Source organism: Pristis pectinata, chromosome 11 (assembly GCF_009764475.1).
Source record: "Pristis pectinata isolate sPriPec2 chromosome 11, sPriPec2.1.pri, whole genome shotgun sequence".
Taxonomy (NCBI): domain Eukaryota; kingdom Metazoa; phylum Chordata; class Chondrichthyes; order Rhinopristiformes; family Pristidae; genus Pristis; species Pristis pectinata.
In genome coordinates, this window is record NC_067415.1 from 86,230,636 (window position 1) to 86,243,675 (window position 13,040).

The 13,040-nt window shown below is 46.5% G+C and overlaps 1 protein-coding gene across 1 annotated transcript in view; it reads left to right on the forward strand.

Moving 5' to 3' along the window:
- itgbl1 (integrin, beta-like 1) overlaps positions 1-13,040 on the forward strand; it is a 111,353-nt gene that overhangs the window by 79,735 nt on the left and 18,578 nt on the right. The window contains 3 exon segments of the mRNA XM_052026320.1: positions 8,676-8,792; positions 10,747-10,893; positions 12,222-12,338. Of these exon segments, the coding sequence (XP_051882280.1) occupies positions 8,676-8,792; positions 10,747-10,893; positions 12,222-12,338 (381 nt within the window).

The window sequence follows — 13,040 nt, forward strand, 5'->3', positions numbered from 1 at the left end:
TAATCTTATAGCTATGTGGCGCAGGCTTGAGGGGCCAAGTGCCTTCCTCCTGTTTTTATTTTCACAGCTGACAAGGCATTTCAAACTACTGTGATCTGAGACTTTCCCAAAATATTTTTCGTTGTGAGTTTTTTCTAATGCATTGTATTAATAATTCCAGAATCGCACTTCCTTGTCCTTCCCCCGGCTACATTGTAATGCCACATAATCCTCATTATATTAAAGTCTCACAGAAAACTGTGTTTTAATCATGATTTAAACGTTGAGGTGTCAGACTCACTGTTTGCCTGATTCACAATGTGGAGGCTGTAACACTGCTCCCCATGATCCATCCTTTAGTTTGTTATTGTTGGAAGAGTACTATTCAGTGCTGGGGTAATTAGTGCAAGTTAATGTGTTACGTAAGAGAGAAGAAATGGAAGGAACTTGTTAGAATCTGGTCCAATGCCCTCTGCAAAGAGGGCGAATGTCTTCTGCACAAGAGAACGGATTTTCAGTTTTGCTCTGGGAAATACCTCTTCGGGGAACTCACGGGGAAGAGATTTGACCTTGTTCAGCAGTATTACACACACGAGAAGAAGGCTGCGCCCTGCTTCGATGTAAACAGTGTGACTGGAGCTCTGAAGAGAAGACAAGGTGTAGACGATGAAATGGGACTTTACAGTTTTGAATGTCAATCATGGGATAGTGAGACAGAGAGCAACATAGAACACTGAACAGTGCAGCACAGGAACAGGCCCTTCGGCCCACAATGTCTGCGCCAACCATGATGCTGAATTAAACTAAATGTCTTCTGGCTGTACATATCCCTCCATTCCCTGTATATTCACGTGTTTATCTAACAGCTTCTTAAATGCTGCTATCGTATCTGCCTCCACCACCACCCCAGCACCACATTCCAGGCACCCACCACTCTCTGTGTAAAAAACTTGCCCCGCACATCTCCTTTAAGCTTTCCCCCTCTCACCCTAAATGCACATCATCTAGTATTTGATATTTCTACCCTGGGGGAAAAGATTCTGACTGTCTACCCTATCTATGCCTCTCATAATTTTATAGGCTTCTATCAGGCCTTCCTTCAGCCTCTGCTGCTCCAGAGAAAACAACCCAAGTTTGCCCAATCTCTCTAGTTCACACCCTTTAATCCAGGCAATATCTTGGTTAACATCTGCTGCATCCTCTCCAAAGCCTCCACATCCTTCCTGTAACGAAGTGACCAGAACTGTACATAATACTCCACGTGCGGCCTAACCAAAGTATTATATAACATAACGTAATAATAGAATTTAAGAAAACAGGAGGAGGCCACTCAGCCCCTCAAGGCTGCCACACCTCCTCCTCTTCTGTTCCAGTTCTCCACAGACCTCAATTCCCTGATCATTCAATCATTTATCTACCAACTACCCCCAGTGATCTAACCTCCACAACCCTTTAGGGCAGACGTCCACCATCCTCTGCAAGAAGTTCCCACACACCTCACTTTTAAATGACTGCCTCTAATCTTGCAACTCTGCCTCTTCATTTGAGAGTCTACCGTAAGTGGAAACATCTCAACATCAACCCTTGGTCGCTAACCCAACCAGCAAAAATCTGCTCCATCTCAGCTGAAAAATCCTGAATCTGAGCTCCTGGCTCGAAAATTACTGATCTGTCTCTCTGTTCTGGACTCCCTTCAGCTGAGGGAAAAGTTTTGCTCTGTCTAATTGGCTCCTTTAATCATCTTAAAACCACCGCTATCACCTGAATCTTCAGCACATGAAGGAATAGGAGACTGGTAAATGCAATATGCCCTACAGTGACCCACTGTCTCGGGAAGCACCACTGGAAATGGATGGTGGTGATGTGGAACTCTGGTAAGGAGCTGCTGAGACCAGCAGTCCGTTGGAGATGCCAACACTGAGACTGTGATTGGATGATGATTTAATTGTCATTTTTCCTTGTCTCTCAAATTTAACAACTGCTTCCTTGGCCACTGTTGCTCCAAAGTTGTCCTGGGAGTTGATTTCTCTTCTGCATCTGGCTGTTACATGGGAATGTCTGGCCTGGATATTCAGAGGCCCCTCCAACAGTAGGCAGGAGATTGGCAGGTGTTCGTGTGGTGAATCCTCTGTCTGAGCCCTGTCTACAAAACATTGCAGTGAATTTTAAATTTAGGAAATTAACACTTTATAGCCTCAAAATGTAATAAAACACGAAATACTCTCATCTAGAACCTGCATGTTGTTGGCTGTCTCTGAAATTTATTCCATTGATAAATGCATTTCGTAGGCAATACAAGCAAGGAGTATCAGTGGCGATGACCAGCAATGAAATTCAAGGCATTTACTTCAGCTTCCTTCATCTTTAATCTAGTCTTGTTTCCAAATCTCTCAGAGGTGCTGCCCACCCTTCCTCCGACCTTCCCCATCCCCACAACTTTCCAGGATCTCTGCGCCTCCAGTTTGGTTCTCTTGTGAAGGATCACTCTTCAAGGTCAAAGTCAAAGTCGAGTTTATTGTCATCTGCACAAGTACATGTGTGCACAGCTGCAATGAAAAACTTACTTGCAGCAGCATCACAGGCACATAGCATCATACAAGCAGTATTCACAAGAAAAACATCAATTTGTTTAATTTTAAACACAATTTTTATAAGAAAGAACAGAATTAGAAGAAAAAAAAGTTGGGACTTGAGGCTTCTGTATCTCCTGTGCAATGGGAGCTGTGAGAAGATGGCATGGCCCGGGTGGTGGGGATCTTTGATGATGGATGTTGCCTTCTTGAAGCAGTGCCTCCTGTAGATACTCCCGATGGTGGGGAGGGATGTGTCCGTGATGTATTGGGCTGGGTTCACTACTCTCTGCAGCTTCTTACATTCCTGCACATTTGTTTCCACTGGAGATCGTGTCTTCAGTTGTCAAGCCTCAGATTCCTCCCAAAATTCTCCCAACTCTCTCTCCTCCTTGAGAAGGCAGCTTATAAACTCTCTCTTTACCCAATTTTGGAGTTGCTTGATTATAAACAGAAAATGCTGGAAATGCTCAGCAGGTCAGGCTGTGACTGTGGGAAGAGAAACAGGGTTAATGTGTTAGGTTGAAGACCTTCTGTCAGAACTTTGAAGTTGCTTGTCCTGATATCTCCTCTGTGGCTGGAAATGGAATGGTCCTGAGCTGTGATCTGAGGGACTTGCAGCATGGAGGAGGAGACTGTCTGTCGATCAGAGCTTGAGTCCCATCTCCTTTGTGAACTAGCAGATTGGTCAGCAGAGGGGCATCTAGGAAAAGGTGACCACAATAACTATTTATAACGGGTAGTATTAGATGGTGGACTCAGGCAGGGATCTATATTAACAGAGATTGGTCACTCTGCTGACAAGAGTGAGAATTGCAGTTCAGGGAAAGCACATAATCAGGAGCAGGGTTCTCACTGCTGCAGGTGGAGGGTCTTCCATCAGTGTCAGAGAGAACGTGCTGCTGATCACAGATGTTAATGCTGTCCGATGATGATTTAATGAGCCACTTAACATGCACATGAGCACCGTTCGAGCAAAGTCCACCCGGAGATCTGGGGCTGGAAAGTCACACAGTGGATGCAGAGTCTTGATATTCAGGCTGAGGGAGCACTGCACTGTGGGAGGGGCAGTACTGAGGGAGGGTCACACTGTGGGAGGGGTGATACTGAGGGAGGCTCACACTGTGGGAGGGTCGGTACTGAGGGATGCACTGTGGGAGGGGAACACTGAAAGATCACTGCGCTGTGGGAGAGGTGTTTTCCAGATTTAACCTATTGACATTCAACCACTGCTTGTTTCACTTTCTCACCTCTCTCTGTGTAAAGATCTCTCCCTTTTTGATAAATACTGAATTGTGTTAATGCTCCATTGTCAGAGATTCTTCCACAGATGGAATTCTTCCTCTTCTTCTCCCTTGTTCAAACCAATCACCCTTTCCCAGAGCACCTGCTGTCTATCTCCCCACCCCCCCACCCCACCTCCTCCAGCCCCCCAGCCTTGTCAATCCTTCCCAACACCTCCATCTCTCCTGCCATCCTCCTCCGCTGCCTTCCACCTTGTCTGGTATTTCGGTGTCATTTTAGTTGTGATAGACCTGAACTGTGCCATGTCTTCCAAGAGGGGGCCTTTCAGCCCATTGCGAGTGTCCTGGCTCGGCAGAACTGCTATCACACACTGCGAGGGTGTTCAGTGTTGGTTTGGTTAGTTCCGTTAGACACAAATTTGCATATGTCAAATGATATTGTGACTCCTTATAATTCCATGCAATGTTTCAGTGAAGTTAAAGGAGGTTTAATGGAATAATATCACTAGTTCTGTAAAAAATGAGAACAGTTAAGTGCTTTTGATCATCAGTAGTTGCTATGGGTTAAAATTATAGAGTGTCATCGGTTGTTTCATGTGATAATTGATGACTAGTTGCCTGGGTAAAGGTTAAAAATCTGTTAAAAAGCACCTGGTGACTATTGAAAGGAGCCTAGGTTAACATAACCCTGGCCGTGTTTTAGAGAGGTTCCTTTCCCTCCACAAGTGCTGCTCGACCCGTTGAGTTCCTCCAGCAGTTGGAGACACCAGAGACTGCAGATGCTGGGATTTGGGGCAACAAACAATCTGCTGGAGGAGCTCAGCGGGTTGTGCAGTGTCCGTGCGGGGAAAGGAATTGTCGACATTTTGGGTTGAGACCCTGCATCGCGGTTGAGAGGGGAGATGGCAGATATAAAGGGGAGAGGGGGAGGGGTGAGACAGGAGCCAGTAGGTGATTGGTGGACCGAGGAGGGGTGAAGGATGATGGGCAGATGGAGCCAGGTGTGGGGAGGGGAGGGTGAAGGTGGAGACAGGTGGGAGGGTGATAAGCGGGAACACAAAGGCTATTATTGGAATTGGTTCAATATTGTCACATGTGCTGAGGTACAGTGAAAAACTTTGTTTTGCCATTCATACAGATCATCACAAAACATTATTACATCGAGGTAGTACAAGGGAAAAGCAATAACAGAATGAAGAATATAGTGTTACAGTTACAGAGAAAGTGTAGTGCAGGCAGACAATAAGGTGCTAGGGCCACGATGAGGTAGATCGAGAGATCAAGAGTTCATCGTTAGTCAACTAGAGGTCCATTCAAGAGTCTTATAACAGCGGGATAGAAACTGTCCTTGAGCCTGGTGGTGTGTATTTTTCTATCTTTTGCTCGATGAGAGGGGGGAGAAGAGAGAATGTCCAGGGTGGGTGAGGTCTTTGATTATTTACCGAGGCAGCGAGAAGTGTAGACAGAGTCCATGGAGGGGAGGCTGGTTTCTGTGATGTGCTGAGCTGTGTCCACAATTCTCTGCAGTTTCTTGCGGTCCTGGGCAGAGCAGTTGCCGTACCAAGCTGTGATGCATCCAGATGTTTTCTATGGTGCATCGATAAAAATTGGTGAGGGTCAATGCGGACATGCTGACTACAACTTCCCCACGGTTTATAGCTGGCCTTATTTTTTGTGCGATGTCAGAACAATTGGCTCTCAATATATTTCAGGAGATGAGGCCAGCACTGGGCAGGAGTGCAGAGGAAATCAAACCAAACAGATGCCACCCACCATTCCCCACTAACAGCATCTTAACCCTTTCAGTTCTGCAGTCAGGCATGTGTACACCTGAAGCTCAGACAGATGTGATGAACCATTGAATTGTGCAGCACGGACAAGACCGTTCAGTCTTCATACCTGTGCCAGCCCTTGGATGCCGCCATGGAATAGTATCTCGAGGACTTTACTGTTAAAGTGGCAGAATGGATGAGGGCAGCGGTCTCACTGAAATGTGTCAGAGTCTGAGTGGGGTTAATAACGTGGGAGATGAGAGGCTGTATTCCCCCAGACAGGTAGCCTGGCACCAGGGGACACTCTGAGGGCAAGGAGTGGCCCGTTTAGGTTTGAGCTGAGCAGAAATTGCTTCACCATGGTGCTGGGCAGATTTGGAATTCTGCCTCCTCAGAGTGCTTTGGATGCTGAGTATGTTTATCGGGAAACAGGAGGTGAGGGGTCAGCGGGGAGTGTCCATGTAGAAGACCAGTCCTGATCTCAGTGAACAGCGGGGATGAGTGGATGTCTTTTTGTTTGTTGTAATGCATCGGTACACTAGAATAAAGCATCACATAAAGTCTGATCAATCCGTGCGTTCCTCCAGCAGGAGACAATATTGGTCTGCTTTTTTCTGTGCCTGGCTTCACAACAGTTGTTCGTAAAATAAAACTGAACTTCTAAGAAGCATAAGGACATAAGGAATAGGAGCAGGAGTTGGCCATCTGGCCCGTCAAGCCTGCTCTGCCATTCAATAAGATCATGGCTGATCTGGCCGTGGGCTCAGCTCCACCTACCTGCCTTTTCCCCATAACCCTTAATTCCCTTACTATGCAAAAATCTATCTAACTGTGTCTTCAATATATTTAATGAGGTAGCCGCCACTGCTTCCCTGGGCAGAGAATTCCACAGATTCACTGGTCTCTGGGAAAAGCAGTTCCTCCTCATCTCTGCCCTAAATCTACTCCCGTGAATCTTGAGGCTATGTTCTCTAGTTCTATTCTCACCTACCAGTGGAAACAACCTTCCTGCCTCTATCTTATCTATCCCTTTCATAATTTTATATCAGATCCCCTCTCATTCTTCTGAATTCCAGTGAGTATAATCACTAGGCTTCACCAAAATTTGATTTGTGAGGTTTCATAGGATCTCACTACACAGGAGGAGGGCATTTGGCCCATCAAGTCTGTGCCAGCTCTGCAGGTCTCCAGTCTGCCTCCCCACTCTCTCCCAACAGCCCTGCATCTTTCCCTTTCTCCAATATTTTCCCACTTTCCCTCGGAAGTTTCCCATTGAATCCACTCCCACTGCCCTTTCAGGCAGCACATCCCAGATCACAGCGACTCGCGCGTAAAAACATCCCTCTGGTTCTTCTGCTGGATCCCCTTCACTTCATGAACTCAGGTCACACTACTCCCTGGGAGCAGTTCCTCCTGGTTTACTCTGTTGAACACCTCTACTCAATTCTCCCGGGTACTGTGCTTGGCAAGGCAACTACCACGGCAGACTCAGCAAACTCAGGCAACTAAGACACAAGAGATGCTGGAATCTGGAGCAAAAAACAAAGTGCTGGAGGAACTGTAGGTCAGGCAGCATCTGTGGAGGGAAAGGGATGGTTGGCATTTCGAGAAATTGCAGGATTTAAGAGCTTAGTCCCAATTCTCTGTCAGCTTGTCAATGACATTGACCTAAAGAGATGATTCCATTAGTGCAATAGTGAGATCCAAGCTTCATGTTCAACGGCTGTGCTAAAATATCAAACATTTCATCTTCTAAATGTCTAACGATGCACTTACACGGTCGACACAGAGTGGGGCTCTTCATCACTGCCTCATTTACCGATTGCAACAACTCAATCAAGTTAGCAGCTGCCACAGCACTTTGCCGCATCCAGATATGGTGCCCCCTTCAAATCAAACACATCTGCAGACCAAATCTCTTTATTTCCCTGATTTGACAATTCGCTTGACAACAAGTGGACCTTAGAACATGGGAACTAGAGCTCTTAGCTTTGTTGATCAACCGTGTCCCAGTGAGTTGCACTCCAACCCAGGCTCAGATGTTTGTGGGTTCAAGCTGCAATCCAGAGGCTTGAGCACAAAACCCAGGCTGTCGCTCCCAGTGAGCACTGAGGGAGTGCCACACTGTCAGAGGTGTTGCCCTTCAGAGGAGGTGCTAAGCCAAGATCTCCCGGCTACTATTTCAAAGAAGTGGGGTTGTCCACAGACTTTGGGTCATAACTCACCCAACCATCAACATGACAAAAGACAGATTGCCTGGTTATTTTCACACTGCTGTGCACAGAATAGTTTCTAACATTATAATGGTGTGTACACTTCAAGAAGTATTTTGTTGAAGCTTTAGGATGATCTGTAATGTATGACAGAAAGCCTTTCTGTTCACGTATTCCATACTGGTGTGATTGTTCCACACCAGGCTCCTCCCAGCCCTGCCCATCTCCCCTCCCATTAATAACTCTCTCTCTTCCTCATGCATTCGTCCACCTATTCCTTAAACCCATCTCTGCTTTTCACCTCAAGTCCTCCCTGTGAGCTGCGTTCCACATTCTCCCTGCTCCCTGGGGAACCAGGTCTCTGAATTCCCTGTCAGGCTGGTTGGGGGTGAGTCTGGAACAGTGCATTGCAAACTGAGGGGATCTGGGACCCAGTCAACATCTGTCTCCTTCACCAATGAGATTTAAGGATTGAAAGAGAAACAGAGGAGATGGAAATTGGGTGAAACAAGCGCAGAAGAAGATATAAAGCGAGGCAATGAAGAGTTGAGGAAGAGACAGAGAATCAAAGATGTAAGTGATTGATATTTTACATGTTTTAAAGTTTTCAACAGTTGGAACATGATTTGTATATTTAATTTCTTACTTTCTGGGCCATAAACACTTCATTAAAAGGTTCCTTACACTGTTAGATACCAGCTTGCACTTGCTGTAGAAGTTTCACTGGGCAACTGATACACAACTGCACAACCTGTTGACCTCACAGGGAGGCTGAAGGTGCAGTTAACTCTATGCCACAAGGTGTTAGCCCAGCCCTGCTGTGTGTCAGCAACACTGATTGTTGCTCTCACCTTGCTGGCTTCAAGGAGACTAACCCTGTGACTGATCTTCCTGTAGGAAAATGCCAGTGTGGCCAGTGTTCCTGCTTCCCTCCTGGGGATGACCGAGTCTATGGAAAACAGTGCGAATGTGATGATCGCCAGTGTGAGGACAGCAATGGAATCATCTGCGGTGGTGAGTGGGTTAATTCCTTCCTGTAATGTGCGAGAAGTTCCAGAGCCGGTCTGGTGACCCGTCGGTGAGCAGTAACCTGGTCCATGGCTGCATCCAGGTGACTCCATCCATGTCCATTCTGCTGGACTCCTCCACAAAGGCAGGAATAGTGGTGGATCCCTTCGACAGCTGCTTGAGGGGCTGCTTCCTTTTTTTAGTAGCAGCTTTCCCATGGGCATAGAGTTAACAAGGCTTGGCTCAGGTCCGGAAACAGGTGGGAGAATTCGGGATGAAATCAGGTTGGCGAGAGTGCAAGGTAAGAAGTGACATGGGGAGGACTGGCCTGGCTCATTCTCAATCTACTTAAACAACAATATTAGCAAGGTAAGTGGAGTCAGTCAACAGAGTTTGATGAACAGATTAAACCACATTTCTGAACTTTGTGTGTCTGAGATGGTGAGGAAATGTCTAACTGGGGGAGATGAGAGAGATCTGCTCAGGCTTGACCTTGGCCATGTGACTGGGCCTTTGGGTAGCAAATCTTTCCAAGGCTTCTGCATCTGAGGAGGTAACCTACCGGGAAAGAAACCTCGATAAATACAGAAATTCTCTCTTCTTCCCCCTCCCATCGGGCAGAGGATACAAAAACCTGAAAGCACGTACCACCAGCCTCAAGGACAGCTTCTATCACGTTGTTATAAGACTATTGAATGGATCCCTAGTATGATAAGATGAACTCTTGACCTCATAATCTAGCTTGTTATGACCTTGCACCTTATTGTCTGCCTGCACTGCACTTTCTCTGTAACTGTTACACCTTATTCTGCATTCTGTTATTGTTTTTCCTTGTACTACCTCAATGCACTGATGTGATGAAATTATCTGCACGGATAACAGTTTTTCACTGTACCTTGGTACATGTGACGATAATGTGATGCAAAGGGTGGTGCGTATTTGGAATGAGCTGCCAGAAATAAGTGGTTGAGGTGGGCACATTAGAAACAATTAAAAGCCATCTAGATAAGTCCATGGATAGGAGGTGTTTAGAGGGCTCTGGGCCAAACACAGGCAGATGGGACTAGCTCGCTGGGCAACACAGTCGGCATGGACGAGTTGGGCTGAAGGGCCTGTTTCTGTGCTGTATGACTCTGTGACTCTAATAAACCAATTACCAACTGTTGGAAATATCTCAGGTTAGATGACCGAACAGCTCGATGACCTATTACATGCAACTCAGGAATTCCTTTCAACATTAATAAACTATTGTATGATTGGTTGTAAGGTGAACCAGCTTGGCATATGCAGCCGAATTTTGAGTCACTTTGATTGACTGCTGGCCTTTAACTGTAACCTTTGTACAAGCACAACAAATAGATGATTGCACCCCTTTCATTTTCCAATAGATCCAATTACAGCTTAGACCAACATTTTCCATGCCTGTCAGCACAGTGCCCTACCTCCGAACTTGTAACAAACAATGTCCTGCCTGGTCGCTCTGTACACTGTACAGGATTAATTGGACAATTTGTTAGGTATTGAAGTGCCCTGTAATGTAACAGGATCCAGAAATAGCGAGGCAAGTAAACTCATTGAAGCTGTTTATTGTCTTTGATTAAACAATATCAAAAGGTCCCAAATGGATCTAACCACTGATTATAGACATCCTTGATGATCTGTAAGTCAATAAAAAGACCAATTTGAAGAGCTTAGGATGATGGAAATTTCATAGGTATTACCGTGTGAGAGGTTCAGTGGGTACCTGTTGTTTTGCAGTTAACGTACTCAGTTGCAACTGAACCTGTCATTGAGAAAGATAGCTGGGTTGAAGTCCGTCATTGATTATGTGTGCAGGGCCACAGGTTGACTCATCTAACGGGAGCCAATATCTCCACACCCATCCAGTGCTTGTAATGGATGATAAATTTCTCCCCCATTATCTCTGACATCTGCTGATTCGGGCTGTATCTTCTCACAGGGAATGGCATCTGCTCGTGTGGACGGTGCATTTGCGATGATGACTGGTTTGGGAAACACTGTGAACATCCCAGGGCCTGCAGCATGTCGGAACAACAGAGCCGGAGTCTGTGTGAATCTCCAGAAGGGTTAATCTGCTCTGGGAATGGTGAGTCGAGAATTATTTATCTTTTCCACATTTGTATTGTAGATTCACATTCAGCCCGTTCTGGCTCTTTGGAAGAACTGTGCAAATTCAGTGTGCAATAGCTTAGTAGGGGCTGTGTTACTGGGAAATTAACCCCAAGAAACAGGTTCAAATCCCAGCCCAGCAGCCGTGGAAATTTCAATCAATCTGGAGCAAAAATAATGATGACTATGGAAGTACCAGACAGTTATAAACCCCAGCTGGGTCACTATCGTCCTTCAGGGAAAGGGAATCCTTCCTCCTTCCTCAGTCTGCCCTTTACATGAGTCCAGAGCCTCAGCATCCTCAGATGGCCCAACAAACCATTCAGTCTGCAGGCAACAGAGGAGATGGGCCACAGCTGTCAGTGACACTTACATCTCATGGATGTGTTCAGAACATCCCACCCCCTGCTCTGTCTCCCACACCCTGGCATGGCTTCTTTCTTTGAACATATTTCTGCAGTTCTCTTTGGAAATTTCCTGTTGAATCTGCTTCTGCTGCTTCCTCAGGCAGCCTGTTCCATATCACAGCAGTTCATCAACGCACGTACTGTCAGAAGTGACAGTGAAAGAGGGAGTGTAGAAGAGATTCACCGGATGTTGCTTGGAATGGAGGACTGTGGTTATTGGGAGAGATCAAACAGGCTGTGTTTATTCTCATTGGAATGTAGGAGGCTGTGGGGTGACCTTATAGAGGTTTATAAAATCATGAGGGGCAGAGATAAGGTGAATGTTCACAGCCTTTTTCCCAGGGCAGGGGAGTCTAGAATTAGAGGGCACAGGTTCACGGTGAGAGGGGAGAAATCTGAAGGAGATCTGAGGGGTAAGATTCTCACACAGAGGTGGTGGGTATCTGGAACGAGCTGCCAGCGGCAGGTACAATTGCAATGCTTAAGAGGCATTTGGACAGGTACTTGGATAGGAGAGGTGTAGAGGGATACGGGCCTAATGCAGGCAAGTGGATAAGTGTAGATTGGATGGTGGAAGTGTGCCGAATGGCTCATTCCTGTGCAATTCTATGATTCTAACTTGCTGTGTAAAAACATTGCCCTCCCCTCCCCTCTGACTCTTCTGACGATTCTCTTCACTCCATGTCCTCTGGGCACCCACACTCCTGCCTCTCTACTTGTTCTATCTCAACCCTCTGTAAAATGTGTGTCACACGGCTTGGAAGGTGGTGTGAGTTGGGATCTGAGTGGGTGCTGGACTTTAACTGGATCACACAACGACAGTGGCTGCAGTTACAGCGCAGATGCTCGTGGTGCTGTCACTGAACATTGCTGACCTGATGTTTCGAACTCTTCCCAGGTTCCTGTCACTGTGGGAGGTGTATGTGTGGCTCCCCCCAGCAATGGTACATCTCAGGCGAGTTTTGTGAATGCGACGACCGGCAGTGTGATGAATATCAAGGCGTCATTTGCACAGGTAATACCTCCTTACCCTCTGATCCAATCAGAGCATTACACTCTCAGATCTTCTCTTCCCACAACTCAGCCAGGGAATGAAGAAAGGCTTGCATTTCTGTAGCATCTATCCCCCTCCCTTTCGAGACGTCCCTTCAGGTTACAGTCAGGCTACACAAGGGTTTGGGAAACGATCCCTCACAGAGGGACTGAACAGCGGAACTCCCTCAAGAAGCAGGTGATACTTGCTCAATCAATAACTATAGACATGAGATTGGTCGACTTTTGCTCTGGAGAAGGGCGTAAAATGATGTGTAGCCATGGCAGTGAGCAGAGGAAAGACATGGAAATGCCCTGACCTCATTTCCAACATCCCTAACCCATGGCTCTCAGTGGTGGACTGGTTAAAATTGGGAATGCACCAGTGGCTGGAACTTGGGGAATGTGGAGACTTGGGGGAGTTGGAGGAGGCTATAGAGACGGGGAGGGGCTTGATCAGGCGGGAAATATAAAAGTGGTTTGAGGACTTTAAAATTAGCGTTCTGTTGAAGAGTCTCTGACCCAAAATGTTGACTCTGTTTCTCCTCCCACTGATGCTGCCTGACCTGTTGAGTGTTTCCAGCATTTTCTGCTTTTGTTTCAGATTTCCAGCAGCTGCAGTGTTTTGATTTTTCACAAAGTTACCCCCTTGCCAGTCTAGGATGTCAGATCGGTCTGCAGGACC